This window comes from Leuciscus leuciscus (genome assembly GCF_965113295.1).
Source record: "Leuciscus leuciscus genome assembly, chromosome: 3".
NCBI classification, from domain to species: domain Eukaryota; kingdom Metazoa; phylum Chordata; class Actinopteri; order Cypriniformes; family Leuciscidae; genus Leuciscus; species Leuciscus leuciscus.
This window is the reverse complement of record NC_138727.1, coordinates 63,270,472-63,292,157: the sequence shown is the minus strand read 5'-3', so window position 1 is coordinate 63,292,157 and position 21,686 is coordinate 63,270,472. Positions and strand designations below refer to the sequence as shown.

At 36.8% G+C, this 21,686-nt stretch overlaps 1 protein-coding gene and 4 long non-coding RNA genes across 5 annotated transcripts in view; 3 read left to right on the top strand and 2 right to left on the bottom strand.

Moving 5' to 3' along the window:
- The window catches only part of LOC309495394 (polymeric immunoglobulin receptor-like), a 66,605-nt gene that overhangs the window by 37,589 nt on the left and 7,330 nt on the right, over nucleotides 1-21,686 (bottom strand). The window contains exons 8-14 of the mRNA XM_082165137.1: nucleotides 8,228-8,260; nucleotides 7,978-8,064; nucleotides 7,857-7,895; nucleotides 7,621-7,650; nucleotides 7,378-7,473; nucleotides 7,149-7,195; nucleotides 6,952-7,042 (exon numbers count right to left, since the gene is read on the bottom strand). Of these exons, the coding sequence (XP_082021263.1) occupies nucleotides 6,952-7,042; nucleotides 7,149-7,195; nucleotides 7,378-7,473; nucleotides 7,621-7,650; nucleotides 7,857-7,895; nucleotides 7,978-8,064; nucleotides 8,228-8,260 (423 nt within the window). The remainder of the gene's footprint in view (nucleotides 1-6,951; nucleotides 7,043-7,148; nucleotides 7,196-7,377; nucleotides 7,474-7,620; nucleotides 7,651-7,856; nucleotides 7,896-7,977; nucleotides 8,065-8,227; nucleotides 8,261-21,686) is intronic.
- Nucleotides 3,003-4,542, top strand: LOC309495505. Its single transcript, XR_014204701.1, has 2 exons — nucleotides 3,003-3,478; nucleotides 3,843-4,542. It is a non-coding gene; the product is annotated as an uncharacterized lncRNA (long non-coding RNA).
- On the bottom strand, nucleotides 3,968-5,684 carry LOC309495485. The gene is made up of 2 exons (XR_014204678.1): nucleotides 4,779-5,684; nucleotides 3,968-4,727 (listed from the first exon to the last, which is right to left on the bottom strand). It is a non-coding gene; the product is annotated as an uncharacterized lncRNA (long non-coding RNA).
- On the top strand, nucleotides 10,058-11,604 carry LOC309494225. Its single transcript, XR_014204259.1, has 2 exons — nucleotides 10,058-10,856; nucleotides 11,196-11,604. It is a non-coding gene; the product is annotated as an uncharacterized lncRNA (long non-coding RNA).
- LOC309495489 lies at nucleotides 13,161-17,948 on the top strand. The gene is made up of 2 exons (XR_014204682.1): nucleotides 13,161-13,311; nucleotides 13,423-17,948. It is a non-coding gene; the product is annotated as an uncharacterized lncRNA (long non-coding RNA).

Here is a 21,686-nt window from a genome sequence, read left to right as displayed (position 1 = left end):
TAGTATGTGTTTTATGGCCTTATTTCAGAAACTTTAGTTTTTAGTTTTTTCAATAACCACGCATAAACATTATTCTCTCAAAAATGCAGACATGTACATTCTTGTTGCTCACATATTATGGTAGCCCTGTTTGTGCTAAATAGTGTGTAATTATACCTTTGCCATTAATATGTTTATAAGCAACTGAAAAAAGCACAAATGTCAGGGCATGTCAGAACATCTCAAGGACACCAAAAACCCCTCAGACCTCAGAGGGTTAACAGTAAACACGGGTCTAAATAGTATAATATTCACCATATATCTAGCAACAGTTCAACTGCAATGTGAAGTTTATGCAACAATACCATAAACTAATAAGTAAGAATTTCTTACCTTACATCTTTCTTGTCTTCAAATCGCGTTCTTCTTCTTCTGAGTTAAATCCAATGTAAGCTCAGACGTGTCTTCCAAACTCGACGAAAAGCAGAGACTTGTGTAGTGTTTTGGTGTTTTGTGTTTGAGGTAACGAGGGCGTTCGCGTTCCATGTGGAGATTTGCATGTGAATCTCTTTTGCGCGAGTGGGCGTGTCGAATTAAAAAATAATTAGCAAGCGTTTGAGATACTGGACATCCTGTTGGTTTTATACAAATTACTTAAACAGAGAATATTTGTTTTCAGTTTGAATCCGATCATTTAAAAGTACACACTTAAATGTGTATAAAGGTATATGGCTCATAAATGTGTGAGAAGTATTCGCTGAGTTTTGTTTCAGTTTATAGACGTGCTCAAGAAAAAAAAGTTCACCGCGACGGAGAGGCAGAACGCACACCCTGTTTATTTTCTTTATTTTACAAAAGCACAATGTTTTGATTTGATTGTAAGTGGACACATACAAAAGTAGAAATATCACAGATAATTTTTTTATATTTCTTTTTTCTGTATAACCATAAATGACGGAGTCATTTAAGTTTATGTTGCTGCTATGTGAAAAAAATCCAGCAAAACGCGTCGGCGCGTTTCTCGACCTCAGAGGGTTAACTTCCTTTTTTTTTGTAAACGGCGTTTGACTTTGTTTGCACGTTCAACTTGTAAACACTGACTCGGTACTTCCCCCTACGTCAAGCGTGACCTTTTCAACGTAATTGCGTATTACGTGACGTCACGAACGCGCATCACTGAACAGAGCAAGGCGAGCATTTGTGCTTATAAAACTTAAACTTTTTTATTTATTTGTGAAATGACCGATCGTTTCGCTAGATAAGACCCTTATTCATCGTCTGGTATCGTTTAAAGCCCTTTGAAGCTGCACTGAAACTGTCATTTGGACCTTGAACCGTTTGGGGCCCATTGAAGTCCATTATATGGAGAAAAATCCTGGAATGTTTTCATCAAAAACCTTAATTTCTTTTCGACTGAAGAAAGAAAGACATGGACATCTTGGATGACATGGGGGTGAGTAAATTATCAGCAAAGTTTTTTTTAAAAGTGAACTAATCCTTTAAGATTGACATGGCAGTAACCATAGCAACATTCTGGACTGAACAATAAAACAAGGACAGTAGTTTATACATGTGAGATTATACAAATCACAAACAATTACGGCCATGAATGCTAGGAAATATTACGACCCCAGCTTTAGCCAAACTCTCTTCTGTAAGCACACAAGTTCATGATCATAAACAAATAAATGTTTAGACCAAATGAATCGAATCTGATTCTCATCCTCTGATTTGCTCTTCTGAGCAGTTTTATTCATTTAATCTGATTCACTAGATTCACTTATTACCACATAAAAACACTGTTTTTCTTTGTCTTGTACAAGGCAAAGTGTAATAAACTGTTTACTTATACAACTTGAAGCAAGCAAAGTACAACGTTGTATATGTAACTTTTGCATTTGTATATGTTTAAAGAACTTGAAGACTTATATTTGTCTCAATTAGATATGACACTTAACGATTAAAGTTATAAAGCTAACGAATTTTACACTGTATATATCATAGTTATGATACAGTTATTGTTCTTGACAGTCAACATGTCACAGCTACAGAAAAGAATGCCTAAAATAATGCAATAAACAACTCAAAGGATACAGAAACAATGACATCAGTGCAATAACAAACAATAAAGCAGTAAATCAATCATTCTCATTTTCATCGGAGCCCCAGTGCATGATGGGAGCTGGAGCACAGGCTCTTGTTAAGCTTTTTGACCATTTTTGTGGATTTCCGCCTGGATTTGGCCTACCCAAATTGAAAAGCCTCCCGTTTCCACACAGTTTTGTTCAAAATGGTCAAATTTTGGTGTCATTTTACAGGAAACCCTTTGAAGTTTCATAAAACAGTGCTAAAAGTGATAAACATTTAAGTATATGTTGTCTGAGCTGTAATAGCTGTGAAGCCACAGAAGGAGAAGAAGAACGGCGTCTCCTCTACAACCCCTCCTGCTGATGCTACCTTTATCTTCTGGCCTATAACAACTGTTTCTGGGGTTTTAGTTACGGCCCTGTGCTCCTGAGAGAGAGTGTGTGATCCTCATGTCATCTCTCTCTCACAGGGGACGCTGTGTAATTACCACACACTGATTATTGATATTGAATTATTGTCCAGCCCTATTATATCTGTAATTTCAACAGTTGATATGGTTCTTTAATGCTGATCTAACTAGCAGAAAACACTTGTCAGGTTGTAATTTCCCAGTAAATTACAAATCCCAGTTGCGCTGGAGGGGAACATTGTAACACTGCATTACAGTGAGCCCCAATTAGAAATATCCTATTCTATTCCATTCTATTCTTTTATGAATTCATTCGAGAAACCATGAGAAAAAGGTGAATAACGATGTTTCAATGTTCAATTTCAATGTTCAGAAATTATTCATTATTATTTTGTTTTGAACTATGCTGTATAGCTGTGTTTTGCGGTGTGTTTGTTGTCACAAAAATATTTTATTTTTAATTATTTTCAAAAATGCCATTATATGAAAAAGTTAAGAATTGTATTTTATTGGCAAAATATTTGAGTTTTTCTTGGATTTTTTTTTTATTAGATCAGATAACATTAAGCTGTCACATGGTCATGTTACAATGTGCCCCTCACATGTTAGACGGGGCATGTTGTCACATTTCACTTCCATTCTTTCGGGATATATCAAGAAGAAAGTATACACTGTATTAATGAAACAAAACCTCATAATTGTACTAGACATGTGAAATCAATGCAGGGAAAAATAAATACTCTGAAGTAGATTTACACAAACTGAGAAAGTCATAAAGCGTTAGGTTGTGCCCCGCTGTCTCCTATATGTGAATCTGGCATGGATTATTACTCGTTGTGCAGAAATGCTGACCTACCGATCTGGTTTCTCACTTCTGCTGCTATCAGAGCTTTTCTAGACCAGCAGTTAATATTTCCCTGTGCTCGATGATACTTCTCAATAGTGCAGTGCTGTTACAGGGCTAGAGAGTTCACAGTTGTTGAATTGTTGAATCGTCTACATGTCACGTTTTGGGTTTGTTCTTGTCATGTTTCTGTGTCATGTCTTGTTTCCATGTCTGTCATGTGATTCCCTGTTTGTCATGTGATCCTGCCATGTCTTGTCATTGGTTAATTGTCTGATCATTGTTCACAGGTGTCCCTTGTTTTGTCATTAGTCTGTGTATTTAAGCCCTCATGTTTGCCATGTGTCTTTGTCAAGTATTGTTTCCTGTAATTCTGCTGTTGTGCAAAGTTCATGTTCATGCTTTGGTTTTTGTTTTCATGCCACGCCATGTTTTTGTTTCATGTTTTGTTTTAGTTATAATAAACTGCACATGGGTTCTCATCTCTCAACTTGCCTCCAGTGGATCCTTATTACACTACAGTTGGTTTCAGTCATTAAAGGCAGCAGATTTGAAAACTGGTAATCAGCAAACCAAGACAGAGAGAAGTCACACCAATGAACCTTTAAATCTGGATACCAGAGTGATCAATGAAAACGGCGGCGGGATTGCATAAATATACATTTATTCAGCAGAGACTTTTATTGAAAATGATGAGAATAATACAGACATATTGCTAAATCAAAGCAGAACACAAGCACAATCATTAATACAAGTTACTAACAGTATTTTAATTTGTTCTTTTGAAGATTGAAATGTATTCTGCTGCTCAGTATTGGCAAGTTACAATGTAATTAGTTACTTTTTTTTAAGTTAAAAAGTAATGTAATTGAATTTTTTAAATATCTATTACTACCTTTCAGGCACTTCACTTGAGTTTCACATTTCTAAAATACATTTAAATCTTAGTGGAGAAGGCTTGTAAATTAGGCTTATTTTCCTCTGCATGATAGACATCCCATTAAAACACTGACATTTATGACATCAAGTACATTTATAATCATTATGAATATTGTCTTGCTCTTCATCAGAGCTGATGTGCTCATCACAGATTGGCTTATTGCTCACAACATAATGTGTCACTTCTGGTAAACTGATGCTGACAAAGATTAAAGATGATTTTTTAAAAACAAGTTATGTCATCAGTTTAACATTTCAGGAGAAGTCAATGTTTCCTTCTGTCTCTGAGAGAAACATTTCAGCTTCTTTCCCAACAGTGTCCTGTAGGTGTCACAACTGATCCATAACCTGTTCTAATAACTGATCCATAACCTGATCTAATAACTGATCCATAACCTGTTCTAATAACTGATCCATAACCTGTTCTAATAACTGATCCATAACCTGTTCAAATAACTGATCCATAACCTGTTCTAATAACTGATCCAACATAACCTGTTCTAATAACTGATCCATAACCTGTTCAAATAACTGATCCATAACCTGTTCTAATAACTGATCCATAACCTGTTCAAATAACTGATCCATAACCTGTTCAAATAACTGATCCATAACCTGTTCAAATAACTGATCCATAACCTGTTCTAATAACTGATCCATAACCTGTTCTAATAACTGATCCATAACCTGTTCAAATAACTGATCCATAACCTGTTCAAATAACTGATCCATAACCTGTTCAAATAACTGATCCATAACCTGTTCTAATAACTGATCCATAACCTGTTCAAATAACTGATCCATAACCTGTTCAAATAACTGATCCATAACCTGTTCAAATAACTGATCCATAACCTGTTCTAATAACTGATCCATAACCTGTTCAAATAACTGATCCATAACCTGTTCAAATAACTGATCCATAACCTGTTCAAATAACTGATCCATAACCTGTTCTAATAACTGATCCATAACCTGTTCAAATAACTGATCCATAACCTGTTCAAATAACTGATCCATAACCTGTTCAAATAACTGATCCATAACCTGTTCTAATAACTGATCCATAACCTGTTCTAATAACTGATCCATAACCTGTTCAGATAACTGATCCATAACCTGTTCTAATAACTGATCCATAACCTGTTCTAATAACTGATCCATAACCTGTTCAGATAACTGATCCATAACCTGTTCTAATAACTGATCCATAACCTGTTCTAATAACTGATCCATAACCTGTTCTAATAACTGATCCATAACCTGTTCTAATAACTGATCCATAACCTGTTCTAATAACTTATCCATAACCTGTTCAGATAACTGATCCATAACCTGTTCTAATAACTGATCCATAACCTGTTCAGATAACTGATCCATAACCTGTTCTAATAACTGATCCATAACCTGTTCTAATAACTGATCCATAACCTGTTCTAATAACTGATCATAACCTGTTCTAATAACTGATCCATAACCTGTTCTAATAACTGATCCATAACCTGTTCTAATAACTGATCCATAACCTGTTCTAATAACTGATCCATAACCTGTTCAAATAACTGATCCATAACCTGTTCTAATAACTGATCCATAACCTGTTCTAATAACTGATCCATAACCTGTTCTAATAACTGATCCATAACCTGTTCAGATAACTGATCCATAACCTGTTCTAATAACTGACCATAACCTGTTCTAATAACTGATCCATAACCTGATCTAATAACTGATCCATAACCTGTTCTAATAACTGATCCATAACCTGTTCTAATAACTGATCCATAACCTGTTCAAATAACTGATCCATAACCTGTTCTAATAACTGATCCATAACCTGTTCTAATAACTGATCCATAACCTGATCTAATAACTGATCCATAACCTGTTCTAATAACTGATCCATAACCTGTTCTAATAACTGATCCATAACCTGTTCTAATAACTGATCCATAACCTGATCTAATAACTGATCCATAACCTGTTCTAATAACTGATCCATAACCTGTTCTAATAACTGATCCATAACCTGTTCTAATAACTGATCCATAACCTGTTCTAATAACTGATCCATAACCTGTTCTAATAACTGATCATAACCTGTTCTAATAACTGATCCATAACCTGTTCTAATAACTGATCCATAACCTGTTCTAATAACTGATCCATAACCTGTTCTAATAACTGATCCATAACCTGTTCTAATAACTGACCATAACCTGTTCTAATAACTGATCCATAACCTGTTCTAATAACTGATCCATAACCTGTTCTAATAACTGACCATAACCTGTTCTAATAACTGACCATAACCTGTTCTAATAACTGATCCATAACCTGTTCTAATAACTGATCCATAACCTGTTCTAATAACTGATCATAACCTGTTCTAATAACTGATCCATAACCTGTTCTAACTGTTCTAATAACTGATCCATAACCTGTTCAATGACACTGAATTATTGCACATGTCTCAGTCATTATTCTCAGTGACTGACACAGTTCTAGATTTGAGTAAAACTCTAATGGTAAGTATAGTTTGGTGTGTTGCTGTGTTTGACAGATGCATAATCAGAGTGAATCTCGTTCTTCCTGAAGGAGACCGTAGCATCGCTGAGAGACTCTTCATGCTTCTGGAAACTGACAGATGCGTACAGGACCCTGTCAGAGGGGATTGTGGGTAACTGGACTGACGAGTAAAGTGGATTCTGTGAATCAGAGGGGATTGTGGGTAACTGGACTGTCGAATATAGAGGAGTTGATGTGGGATCTGAGTCTTGAACCTGTAAGAGAAGCCAAATCCCCCAAACATGAAGTCTCAGTTTAAAGGTACAGCAAACATGGCCACTTATCTGACATCATGAAGCACAGATCAGTTCTGAAACTCACCATTTCATGATCTCCGGTCTCTCTTCTCTCTGATGATGACATGACGCCTGTGTGAACAAGAGCCACATCTCAGACTGAGAAAATGAGAGATAATTTAACTGTGTGTGTATTTCTGAACAGCAGAGGGCGACACACTCAGATGTACTAAATGTGTGTGTGTGTGTGTGTGTGTGTGTGTGTGTGTGTGTGTGTGTGTGTGTGTGTGTGTGTGTGTGTGTGTGTGTCTCACCATGTTTACAGCTGTATTTTATTTTGAGCAACATGAGCACTAAACACACAGCCAGCAGGATCAAACCCACAGAAACCACAACTATCACAGAGGAAACTGAAATCACACAAAGGGATTTTCACAGAGAAACAAGGTGAGATTATGACATCATACGAGTATTCTTACAAATGCTGTACTTCCATCGCTTATATATCATATGATCACTTTCAACTCAAACTGAGCAATGGATCTGCTGGATCTTACCAGATTTGTCTTTATGCTGGGATATAGTTTCTGAAAATACACAATCATAGAGTGTATTGGTTAAATCAAATAGAGAAACAGGTTATGTCAAGAAATCACACAAAGGGATTTTCACAGAGAAACAAGGTGAGAATGTTACGTTCAACTACATTCTTACACATGCTGTACTTTAAATGCTTGTTTATATCATGAGATAACTTTGAACTCAAAATGCGAAATGGATATACCAGACTTACCCTGGGATGTTTTTCTTTCAGGGTCATGTGACATTGTTTCTGAAAATACACAACCATCTTTATCTTTATATCATATGATCACTTTCAACTCAAACTGAGCAATGGATCTGCTGGATCTTACCAGACTTTCCTTCATCCTGGGATGTCGTTGTTTCTGAAAATACACAACCATAGAGTGTTTTGGTTAAACCAAATAGAGAAACAGGATCTGTCAAAAAAGAAAATCACACAAAGGGATTTTCACGGAGAAACAAGGTGAGACTATAACATCATGTACAAGTATTCTTACACATGCTGTACATCCATCACTCATCTATATATCATAAGATCACTTTCAACTCAAACTGAGCAACGGATCTGCTGGATCTTACCAGACTTTCCTTCATCCTGGGATGTCGTTGTTTCTGAAAATACACAATCATAGAGCGCCAATGGTCAAATTTTTTAGAGGAACAAATTCAGTCATTATTTACTCAGATCATCTGTGGAACACAAAGCTGATTGTTTGAAGAATATTCTCAAATCACGATTCATGTTTTTTTAAAAAAAAATTATCACAATTCTTTTTTATCACAATTCTTTTCCATGTTGGTTTTAAGACTATTTTTCAAATTACTGAGCCGCAAAACAGCCATAATGTCCCCATTTAAAAATTTTTTTTAAATGTGTTAATTAGATTTAACGTAGAGATTTTAATTTGCAAATGTTTCTATTTTTGAATTGTAATATTTTATTGAAACCAAACAGATTGTGCTACAAAAGCATCATTGATTTAATGTACAAAACATTCAAATATAATAATGCAATTTATATTGTATACTAATCTCATAATTTAACCCTGTTCAGCATAGACGTTGGAACAGGGGGGGCGGGGGGGTCGGCCGCCCCCCCACCACCCCTTTTCCCCACCCCTCTAGGGGTCAGCCAGCTGTTTTTTTCGTTGTTTTTGGTTTCCGTTTTATATATACAGAATCTGAATTAAATGTGTTTGATTTAAGCCTACATTTCAACATTTTGTGTCATAAAATTTCTTGTTTTTAAGCCTTTCGCACGTACAGTCACACCGTTGTGATCAGTCTAGGCTGGTCCCTGGAGCGTTTCACACCGGTGTGATCAGAACGGTCTGTGCATCACATGATCAACTGCTAAATTCAAATGTTGAATTTAGCCAGAGACAGGCGCGCTCAGAGCTGTCATATATCACAACTGTTTTCAACCACATACTGTTTATTTTAGGTTTCAGACATATAAATTCACATAAGTAGGCTACTAAAAAAACAATACATTTAGAATTTGTAAAATACACACTGATGTCTATGCATAGATGCATAGACATCAGTGTGTATTTTACAAATTCTAAATGTATTGTTTTCGGAGGTAATAATAATCCTTTCCATTATAATTCGACACGTTTTATTCATCAGATACACATTGTGTAAGTAACTTTAATGTTTACTCTATTCTTCTCCCAGTTCACCAGCCACTTACTTTTATGTATTTCGGGAGAAGTGGATGAATGTGAAATTTACACGTGTTGTAAATCCAACAGATCCGATTCTCTGAACTGCGTCTGCGGCACAAACTAACACGGCGGCGCCCATCGCGCATACAGCTCAACTAACGCGATCGTTATAAAGGTGTTTAAACAACAATACACTTCCACTTGCATATATTTGACAATCGGAATATCAGATATTTCATGCCATAGCTAACACATTTGTGAATATTCTGAATAAAAAAGGAAAAATGACATAAAAGCAGATCATCATTCATTCAGCGCTGTTGACTTTAGAGCGCTCCGTGGATAGACTGAAGGAGTGGTCCGTGGAGCTCGCTGAACTCCAGACACACATGGCCACGTTTTCTGCGCGTTTATGACCCTGCTCTGCGTAAATGCATTGCCTCTTTTGACGCGTTTTGACATAGATTTCATTGAAGGTAAATTGGAGCGGCCACACTGAGCTGTGCGTAACGCCCACAGACGTGAAGTGAACGAGACAGAGGCTGTCCGGTAGCCTACTGTCTGAAATGGTTAACTCTGTGGCGATGCATGTGCAAAACAGGTTTAACTAATCATAAAGTCAATCAGGATACATAACACAGGCTACTATAGGCCTACACTAACACCCCCCCCCCCCCCTCCCTCAAGAATCCCGCCCCCCCTCTCACAATATAGTTCCCACGTCCCTGCTGTTCAGTGTTCCGAATGTAATTAGTAATTATTTACTATGATAAACTAAATGCCAGTGACAATAATAATCCTCTTGTGGGAAGTATGTTATTTCTAGACATGCACTACACAACTTCCAGTCATCAATAAAATTAAAGGAACACTCCCCCGTTTTTTTTTTAAATAGTGCTTATTCACCTTCTTTCCTACATTTAGATAATTGGGCAAATGCATTTTTGTCTCAGTGCATGTGATAAAAGCCAGCTACTATTCACGCCGGTATGTTGACGGAAGTCGTGGGATTTCATGTGTTGCGTGATATCTCTGCGCCCAAGTAGCAGTGCTTCGCCTAAGTAGCAGTGCTTCACCTGTGCTTCCCCCTAATATAGTCCCAAGTCAATATCTGCCTAGGAAATCGCCCAGTGTTAATCTGCATCGCTATTTGTACTCGTTGTGAATACGCAGGCCACAAGTAGTAATTAGGCGTTTTTTTTATTATCACTTTTACTCAGGACATGCTAGCTGGCAACAAAGGATTCCATTCATTAAGCTAAGCTAAGCTAGCACCGACCCTGTCAAACTAAAACAATGTGTAACCCTTGACATTTATATCCTGTTACAATTCTTAGTTGTGTTTCTTTAAACCTGGGTACTGCCCCTTTAAGAGATAGTTCATGCAGGAAGCGAGTGCACAGTGAAAGCGCACAGAGTGAATGTGCATGGAGAAAAGCACGGAGAAAACGCATAGATTCTGGGAGGTTGAATTGAAACACTGGAAGAGAAAACGAAGAATACATATTGCTTTCTGTGACTGTTTCTGAGACATTCTGGTGAGTGTAACTAAATGTTATTATTTGAGCAAAACCAGTCAGAATGTATTTAAACCAGTCAAAAATGTGTTTAAATTGTTCATGTAGAGTGTTTTCAAGCCATTAAGAGGGAAGCTAAGTACAGCCACCATGATTCTAGTTTTGCTAGTCATGGAGAGCATGAGGTGTACGATGCCCATGCTTATTGTGTTTTTTCCACATGCCGAGTGAAATTGTTGACATAAAATATAACTGTAGAATTTGATTTATTTTAAAGTGTACATGTGATTTCTCTTACGAAGAATGGGTTAAATGTCTAATGTTATTGATGTAATCAATTTGAAATGTATATTTGTGCAGACTGGTTTTTTTCCTTGGACTGGTTGTTGGTGATACATTTGGGACCTGAATCATTTTGAAAGGAATCGTCTGGAACAGATCCTCTTCATTTCATTGCCAGCTTTCAGCTCTTCTTTGTCCTTGAGTTACTGATTCCTTTGGGGAAGTGGTAGGACTGAGATATATATATTTTTTATTTTTATTTTTTTTTATTTTTTTTTTTCCCACATTTTGTCCCCAAGAAAAAGAAATTGAACTTTCCGGATTTGGACTTTAAAGGTCAATTATTATTTTTTTGTTATAATTGTACTGTTGTTCTGTTATTGATCTGAGATTGAGGGTCATCTGATGTTTAGCATTCTGGTGTTTTGAAGTGCTAGAACAGAGAGCATTTAAATTGCCTCACAAATATATTTCTGGTTAACTTAAATTCTGTGTGTGGCATTACTTTATTTTGTTTTTTTCTCTTTTTCATGATATTTTAGTTATTCCGTTAGTTCTGTGTATTTGACTAAAAGAAAAAATCCCAAAGCTCCTTGAATGAACTTGGACAATTTCTATTTTTTTATTAGATCACAAAACCCTGAGATGAGGGTTACAAATGCATTTTAGTTGCATTTGCCCACCTATCTAAATGTAGGAAAGAAGGTGAATAAGCCCTATTTCAAAAAGCGGTGGAGTGTTCCTTTAATAGTCAGACCTAAATATGGTTCTGAAGTGCGGCTAGACATAAATCATAAATAAGACATAAATCTGCTGTTGTAGCAAAAAACATAACATTTTGTGTTCCATTTTGCTGTGGCATTCAGATCACAGCCGTGTATAAGATAAAGATATACAGAATGGCCGTAGCGGAAACATATTTGCGGTTGGGTATCTCGTAAAGTGGATCTACGACTTTGAGCAGTCTTTTGAAGTCCTCATTTTCCATAGTTTTTATGGGAATCATATCCTTGCCAGGTAAAATGTCACTCATCAGTTACATCTTTCCAGGGCTTACTTGTTCTGTCATATGTTCCCTTTTCTAACTTCGTTAGAGTTGTTTGTTTAAGCCATAGTTGTACCCAGTGGTTAAATTGGGCCGGGGCTCTCTGGGGCTCAGCCCCGGCACATAAGCCTGCTCGTTTGTGTCCTGATGTGCCTGTTTACAGTCAGTTGCCTAATGGAAATTATGTCACATAAAATTTGATGAAAGTGATGCTTTGGAAAACATATTTCTGACAATAAATGAAAGATTTTTTGAAATAGCATGTCTATTTTGTCTCGGCGGAACTGAGATGAGAACAATCGGAACACGGCCGTATTCTTGTTCAGCTGCTTAATCTCGTTGTCAGTCGACCATGATCGCGCACCGCTCGCGCATGCCATGCGCATCTAGGTAGGCTACTACCAAAGAGTATAGAAGCCCAAGAGGCGAAACTCTGTTGTGTTATGGGTAACAGTCTGTAGATGGCGCTGCGGAGGCGCGTCCGCCATTATGGACTGAAAGCTGCTGAAATCGTTAGCGTCAGTCAATGGCAAAATCAATGCCTCTTCTCTCACATAAAGAAAAAAATACAAAAAAACGTCTCATACACAAATGCACACACAATAGATGGTGGTGTCTGATTAATTACTGAGATCTTGGCACCACTTCCATTTTAGTACTGTTTATAGTTCATGTGTGCACTTGCTAGTTTGCACATCTTTTTTGTAGCCTACCTTTCCGCCTGTAATAGGACATTCACAGATTGTTTTTGTTCTTGCCATTGAAACGTTCACTGTGTGCACTTTCACTGAAGATGTTGAAAAAACAAGTTGTTAATATTTTTGTGATATTCTATGTAAAAGATTAACTGTCTTTAGAAATGTTTATTTATTTATTTATTTATTTATTTTTCCAAATCATATGGTGATGTTCACTAATTTCAAAATCAACATTTGAATAAATATCTTATTACTGTGTGTCTGCATATATATTATTTCATGAATTTCATGAAAGGAAAATGCATAATAGAACATAAATATTGATAGATTAAAGGTTTGCAGTAATTTTATAATTGTATCTTTGCAAACCGTAAGTGGTAGGCTAATGAAGCCGATTCGGTGGGGGACATAACCTTACGAAAAAGTACTATAGGAATCTTATAGTATTTTGGCGCAAAATATTATAGTAATCTTATAGGAATACGAGCCACTATAGTATTTCTATAGTAGTCTTATAGTCCTTCTATAGTAATATTTTGTCCCAAAATACAATTTTCCTAAGGGTAATTAGGCCATGCATAACCAACACATAAACGTAACATTTTCTGTCATTTAACGTCGGTCATCCTCATTAATGTATTTTAAATTGTTTTCATATTTAGATATGACGGCCAGAAAAAATTAAGTTATGTTAAGTTTTTGTTATGTTAAGTTGGTTCAGTGCCATTGACTCCCATTATTTTTCGGCGTTTTCCTTCAGTTTTCAGTCCATAATGGCGGCCGCGCCGTCACGTCATGGGGGCAACTGTTGCTATGGAGCGTTCTATTGAGTTTCGCCTCTTGGGCTTCTATACTCTTTGCTACTACTCAAAACTCCGACACGGATAAATGTACGCAGCAATATATAATGAATGTTCCTGGGAGATCCGTAGTTGCACGGAATGTGGAAGCGCGCAAAAGTTCCAGAACCTTCAACCGCCTTAAAAAATAAATAAATAAAAACTCACGAGCTGCTGGCCGCCGCTGGAGATCAATTTTGTCAAGTTCAGCACAACGTTGGTTGTACAAAAAGTGCCCTGGCCTTGAACAACAAGGTAAGGAAAATATGTTTGGCACATTGTATGGGTCACTATATCATAACAAGGTAATACAATGTGTAATCAAGTGATGTCAATTCCAGCGTTATGGACGTGACATTTGCAGTAAAAACTTGAAATATAAATTCTCAGAAGATGCATTTAATACCAATATATTGAAACTGTTTATATATCCATACTCCCTTAATAAAGGAGTCCAGACATTAGAAAAATATCAGTCTACACATGCGTTTAATATTTAATATGAGGGAAATAGGCTACACATGCCGTGGACGTGACACAAAAAATCTTTAACTTTTAGGTGGCAAAATTTTAGGTGGCACTGCGCAAACCAAAAGTAATACTAGGCTACCCACCAGATACTCTGCACAGAACATAACATATTCATTTTATTTTATTTTTCATGTTCGCATTTATGAGGAAAAAACAATGTTACGGATGTGAGCGCTCTGAAAGCTATGGAAGCTTGTTTCCGCCACTGAATAATAAATAAATAATAATAATTGCGTCTTTTTATCTCACAATTCAGACTTTTTTTCTCACAATTGCGATATATCAAGTCAGAATTGTGACTTTTTTTTCTCCGAATTGCGAGATATGAAGTCAGAATTGTGAGAAATAAAGTCGCAATTCTGAGAAATAAAGTCGTAATTGTGAGATATAAAGTCGCAATTGGGAGATATAAAGTCGCAATTGGGAGATATAAAGTAAGAATTGCATGATATTCATCAAAATTTCGTGTTATAAAGTCCGTCTTTTTTTCCCTTAGAATTTGACTTTATATCTCACAATTCTGAGAAAATATGTTTATGTATATAGAAAGCAATTGTGTTATAAAGTCAGAATTGCGTGATATAAAGACTTTATAACACGCAATTCTGACTTTATTTCACGCAATTCTGACTTTATATCTCGCAATTCTGAGAAATAAAGTCAGAATTGCGAGATATAAACTCGCAATTGTGAGATAAAAAGTCACAATTATTATTATTATTTATTTATTATTCAGTGGCGGAAACAAGCTTCCATAGAAAGCACAAAGCCTTTCTTTAAAATGAATTTCGTTTTGTATTAATTGTATCTTAATTTTAATCAATGTTTCATCAATTGCCTGGACTTAATAAATAAGAAGTAAATATAGCAGACAATAGATAAACACGACATGAAGGTGCCGGCGCTGGAACTGGAGCGCGTCTCATAAATGAACTGAAACTCAGCGTATAAGGTAGCCTACTTGCCTAACAGACCCGAGAAATATAGAAAGCTTGAAATGTCTTCTTTTAAACAGAACAATTCAAAAAGTAAACAGACTGCTGCATGTGTAATTTTTAGAAAACACTTGTTCATTAATAAACAATTAAAATGTCCTTGCTATATTTTACATATTCATAATCATTACTTTTGCCGGTTCTTTGTGACAGCTTTTAGGCCTTTATTGGCAGCGCCACCCTTACATGTTACATGAACGCGTCACCACCGCATCAGCACCGAAAACAGGAGATTTTTTTCAATCCCTGTTTTGGCAGGGGAAAAACTGATCAGAAAATGTAACGAAACGTTGTAGAAATGTAGTGGAGTAGAAAGTATAATAATTATAATAATTGCTTATATTAATATTAATTAATTATTAATTATTGCTTATTATAATAGTATAATAATTGCTGCAAAATGTAACGAAGTAAAAGTCAAAAGTAGCCTATGCACTATTGATTCTACTTATGTAAAGTACAGATATGTGAAAAATGTACTTAAGTAACAAAGTATTTGTACTTTGTTACATTCCACCACTGCTGATTAACAGTAATGTAAATGCTAAATGTCCTAATACCTGTTAATACTACAACAATGCAAAGTATGCTCTTAACCTTGCAGTTTTTCACATATCATGTAACACTCAATTTCTCCATTTCTTTGCACAAAACTCTCCAGAAATTGCCATTTAATGTTTTTTTTATTTTTTTATTATTCACGGGGGAGCACGGACCCCCCTAGGGAGAGCCCCCCCCCCACATAATAAATCCCAATTTAACCCCTGGTTGTACCTGATGCACTCATGTGGGGTCCCCTCACAGTTTGACTGTCAGCATATTCTTTCGGGTGTTTTCTTTTGAGGCGTTTAAAGGACAAGTTCGGTATTTTACACTTAAAGCCCTGTTTTCAGATAGTTTCTGATGAAATACAATGGTTAAGATTGAAATTTGGACAAATGCTGCTGTCCCGAGAATTTTAGGTTTTTGTGGTAGCACCCCCCACCTATACAACGGTTGTATAGGTGCACTGGAAAAATCGTTTGTTTACAAAGACGTGAAACTCACCGAGTGGTCAGGGGTGTTCACTGATATGCTCACACAAAAATCGCTGCAAAAGATGCTTTCAAACAGGTGTTTTACCATTCGTTGTAAAACTGTGGACCTATTTTTCCAAACGCCTCACACCCGTACATTCTTCCGTTGAGAGCTTGAATAATAGACTCTCCAGCCCAGTTGGTGGTGATAATGCACCTTTGCCAATTGCAAGCAAACCACTGGCATTTCATTGAATACACAGAAGAAGCAGGAGAAGAATTGGCGGAGTAATACCGTAAAGGTGCTGCGGTCTCACAGCACGTCCTATACAAGTCAATGGAGTTGGACAAAAACTACGATAAAACCTGTTGGAAAGCATCTTTTGCAGCGATTTTTGTGTGAGCATATCAGTGAACACCCCTGACCACTCTGTGAGTTTCACGTCTTTGTAAACGAAAGTTTAATGCGTTTTAGGAAGGATTATTCCAGTACACCTATGCAACCATTGTGGAGGTGGGGGGGGTGCTACCACAGAAACCTAAAATTCTCGGGACAGCAGCATTTGTCCAAAGTTCAATCTTAACCATTGTATTTCATCAGAAACGATCTGAAAACAGGGCTTTAAGTGTAAAATACCGAACTTGTCCTTTAAAGATTTGACGTGTTGCCATCCGACGTGCGAGTCTTATCATTGCAACATTTGCAAATAACTGTTGTTTGCGCCATGATGTTGCTTTTTTTTAGGGACCAATTACTCAGTGTTTTCTACCATCGTCACTGTGTTGCTAAATCTCACGAGCAATGTATATGATCTTGTTAACACGCCGACATCTAGCGTGCACACCCCAAGTTGTTGCGTACTTGCATTGTATTATTGCATGTTGGGACGTTGATGAAAGGCATAGAACTGCAACTGATAGAACATGCAATTTAGCACAAATCACGATACAACGATATTTCAGAAAAAGTGGATCGTGGAGACATTTTAATTGTTCACGATAAAAAAATCGTCATATCGCACACCCCTAATTGAAACCCAGTCAACAATTTGATCTCACAGTGATCTCACCATGAGCTCCCAGGATACTCGTGATGTGCTCACAATCAGAGTTCACAGTGAGCTAAAAGTGTATCCTCAGCGTATATCAGTGTGTGCACTTACTGTGAGCTGACCATGTGACACCACTGTGACATCACTGTGATAGTGTTGAGAAACAGGAAGTAGAATCTCCCCCCAGTGACCGATATTTGAACCGCCTCTTCTCAACCTGCTCAACATTTTCAGTTCACAATGAGCTCATATATTACTGACACTGTGAGTATCACCGTATGAGAATGGTGTGATGTCACTGTGATCATGATCCCACGTGTTGACTGGGAAGGAGACATCTAAATGTGTCTGGTGTTGGGACATCTGCTAACAGTTTATCACTGCAAAGGTATTTCAGAATTCTTTTTACCCTTGAGCGAAGACAACAAAAGTATGTTGCAATGATTATACGAGGGCCGTAAAGCAGCTTTATAAAGACAATAGAGTCAGTATTCAGCTCAATTCAGTTCAGTGTTGATTCAGTTCAACAACAGTGTGAATGTTCAAATGTATGATTAATTGCAAATTCGTATCCGATGATATCGAGTATGTGCCAAAACTCATCTTTTCAGTGCATATAACGATTTAAATTCAGATCTGATCAAGAATAAGAAAAGACGTGTGTCTGAAATGACAGTAAGGTGAGGGTTATTTCTGCACATCTGTAAACAGAAATGCTTTCTCTGTGAACCTTACTAAACTAAGAAAAACTAAAACACAAGTTGTACTGTGGTTTCGGTTGCTTCCTGTTCTCTGTGGTTTTCATGTTCATCAGGCTGAATCTGCAGACTTTACCACAGCATGTTGCTTTAAAGGGACAGTTCCCCCAAAAATGAACACGCTGTAAGAAGAAAAGCTGCAGAGAACCAGAAATGGTGCTGTAATTTTCTGCCAGGACATTGTTTATTAAGCTTACAGACATTTCCTTTTACCTTAAAACATTAATATGGAAAATGATTTATTAACAGTAAATTTGGTCCATATTTTTACACTGTAAAATCTAATGTAAGTCAAGTCAAGTCAAGTTTATTTGTATAGCGCTTTTCACAATACAGATTGCATCAAAGCAGCTTCACAGTATTAAATTAAAATAATACAACAAAGTTTGTTTCAAGAGGAATTTATTGATTGATAAAATTAAATTAAATATCCCCAAAATATCCCCAACTGAGCAAGCCAAAGGCAACAGTGGCAAGGAACCGAAAAACTCCATCAAGTGACCTAATGGTGTCCTAAAACTCCATCAGGTGCCTTAATGGAGAAAAAAAAAACCTTGGGAGAACCCAGGCTCAGTCGGGGGCCAGTTCTCCTCTGGCATTGGATAGAGGCCGGATTGTAGTTTGAACTGTAGGATTATATGAATGCCTGGCTGAAGAGATGCGACTTTAATCTAGTTTTAAACTGGGAGAGCGAGTCTGAGCAACGAACAGTATCAGGAAGACTATTCCAGAGTTTTGGAGCCAAATGTGAAAATGCTCTCCCTCCTTTGGTGGTTCTGGATATCCTAGGTATGACCAAAAGCCTTGAATTTAGTGATCTCAAAGAGCGCGATGGATTATAGGGCGATAGAAGATCCGTTAAATAGACTGGAGCTAAGCCGTTTAGGGCTTTATAAGTCAGTAGCAATACCTTGTAATTAATACGGAACTTTATAGATAACCAATGCAGTGATGATAAAATCGGTGTTATATGATCATATTTTCTTGATCTCGTAAGAACTCTAGCGGCGGCATTTTGGACTAACTGTAGCTTGTTTATTGAGGATGCAGGACAACCAGCTAATAAAGCATTACAGTAATCCAGTCTCGAGGTCATGAATGCATGAACTAACTTTTCTGCATCAGAAACTGATAGCATATTACGTAGCTTAGCAATGTTTCTAAGGTGGAAAAAGGCTGTTTTTGTAACATAAGAAATATGATTTTCAAAAGACAGGTTGCAATCGAGTATAACACCCAGGTATTTTACTGTAGAGGATAAAGTAACAGGACATCCTATGATGTTAAAGTTGTATTGTGCGAGGTTTTGTGGGCGGTTTTTTGAACCGATAAGTATTACCTCTGTCTTGTCTGGATTTAATAAAAGAAAATTACGCGTCATCCAATCTTTTATATCTTTAACACACTCTGTCAATTTGGAAAATGTAGCGTTTTCATCCGGCCGTGATGAAATATATATTTGAGTGTCATCAGCATAACAATGGAAACTAATTCCATGTTTCCTTATAATATTTCCAAGTGGCATCATATATATTGAAAATAACAGGGGGCCTAATACAGATCCCTGCGGCACTCCATAGTTTACTGGAGTTATGATCGATTTTTCTCCATTTAAATAGACAAAATGGTAGCGGTCAGATAGGTATGATTTGAACCAGCTTAGTGCTTGTCCTTGAACACCAGTATAATTTTGTAGTCGATCTAAGAGTATTGTGTGATCTATAGTATCGAACGCAGCACTAAGATCAAGTAAAACTAGTATTGAGATACAGCCTTGGTCAGAAGCTAAAAGTAAATCATTTGTGATTTTAACGAGCGCAGTTTCAGTGCTATGATGCGGTCTGAATCCAGACTGAAACTTTTCATAGATATCATTTTGTTGCAAGAAAGAGCCCAGTTGAGCGGACACCACTTTTTCTAATATTTTAGACATAAATGGAAGATTTGAAATGGGTCTATAATTTGCTAGATTATTATGATCTAATTGTGGTTTCTTAATGAGAGGTTTTATAACTGCCAGTTTAAATGTTCTTGGAACATGACCTAAAGATAAAGACGAGTTAATAATATTGAGGAGAGGCTCTTCCACTACAGATAACACTTCTTTCAGTAGTAAGTCTTACTTAAAAAAGCATGCAAACCTATTGCCTTAAAAAACCAAAGTCAAATAAGAATAGTATGTTGTACTGACAAAGCTTAGTATAGTTCACTTACACAAGAGTTCTAGTAACTAAAATAACTGAGTGTACTTTACTTTTCATTACTTCATTCATTCATTACTTTTTCATTTACTTTAGGTTTACTCTTGACTTAGTATAGCTACCAATGCTTTTACCATGGTTGTGTTTTGCATGCTGAATGTTGAAGTCTGTGTGTGACTCAAGCACGATCTATACGCGTGCGGCTCTTTGACTGCTTTTTTGCGGCTCGGTTCAGTCATGTTGTGTAGGCTATACAATCGCAATTCATTCAACTTTTTTAGAATTTCTAAATTTTATTTAAAAATAAATAGGAATGAATTTAAATGTATTTTCTGAATGTAATTTTACTTTTTAAAATAATATATTATTCATATTTTTTTTATTTTATTATTTTTAACAGAACCTCAACTCGCGCAATTTAACGTTGTCAGGTTAAATCACGTTAACCTGCCGCTGTCAGGTTAACGTGAAGTACGTTAGTAGGAATTATCATGGCAGAATCAAAGAAGCATACAACTAAGCGCAAATATGAAGATGAGCACAGAACTTTTTTATCTGAATGGGAGGATTTATATTTTTTTGTTGAACGAAATGGAAAACCATTCTGCTTGATATGCCAGATGTCGTTGTCGCATTTTAAGGCTTCAAATCTAGAGCACCATTTCACATCACTCCATTCTACGGTGGCCCGGGAATTTCCCAAAGGCAGTGAACTTCGCAAGCACAAGGTAAACACTTTGAAACGTCAGTCAGAGAAGCAAAGTCAGCTTTTTTGGAAATTTACCAAGCATTCAGAGACAGTGACATTAGCGTCATATCAACTGGCATGGAACATTGCTCGTGCAAAAAAAAACATCGTGAAGGGGAGTTTCTTAAAACGTTTAGTAAAGGACCTTCAGCTGTCACGGCACACAGTTGAAGAGAGAATATCGGACATTAACGACTCAGTTGAAACACATTTATATTCAGATCTTCAGAAGTGCCGGTATTTCAGCATTGCTTTGGGTGAGTCTTGCGATGTTCAAGATAAGCCACAGTTGGCGATATTTGTACGATTTGTGTCAGAAGACTGCACAATTAAGGAAGAGCTGCTTGACATTGTGCCACTGAAAGACAGAACCCGTGGCATCGACCTGACAGAGACACTGGTGGCTGTTGTTGAGAAAGCAGATTTGCAGTTATCTAACCACTGACCACAATAGCCACTGACGGAGCACCAGCCATGTTGGGATCTGGGAAAGGCCTTGTAGGGCTGTGTAAAGCTGATGACCGTTTTCCTGAATTTTGGACATTTCACTGTATTATCCACTAAGAGCACTTGGTGTCTAAAAAGCTGAACTTTGATCACATCATGAAACCTGTGCTGGAAATTGTCAATTTTATACGCACACATGTATGGAAGTAGAATAATGTCAAATGTTTTTGAAATAAAAA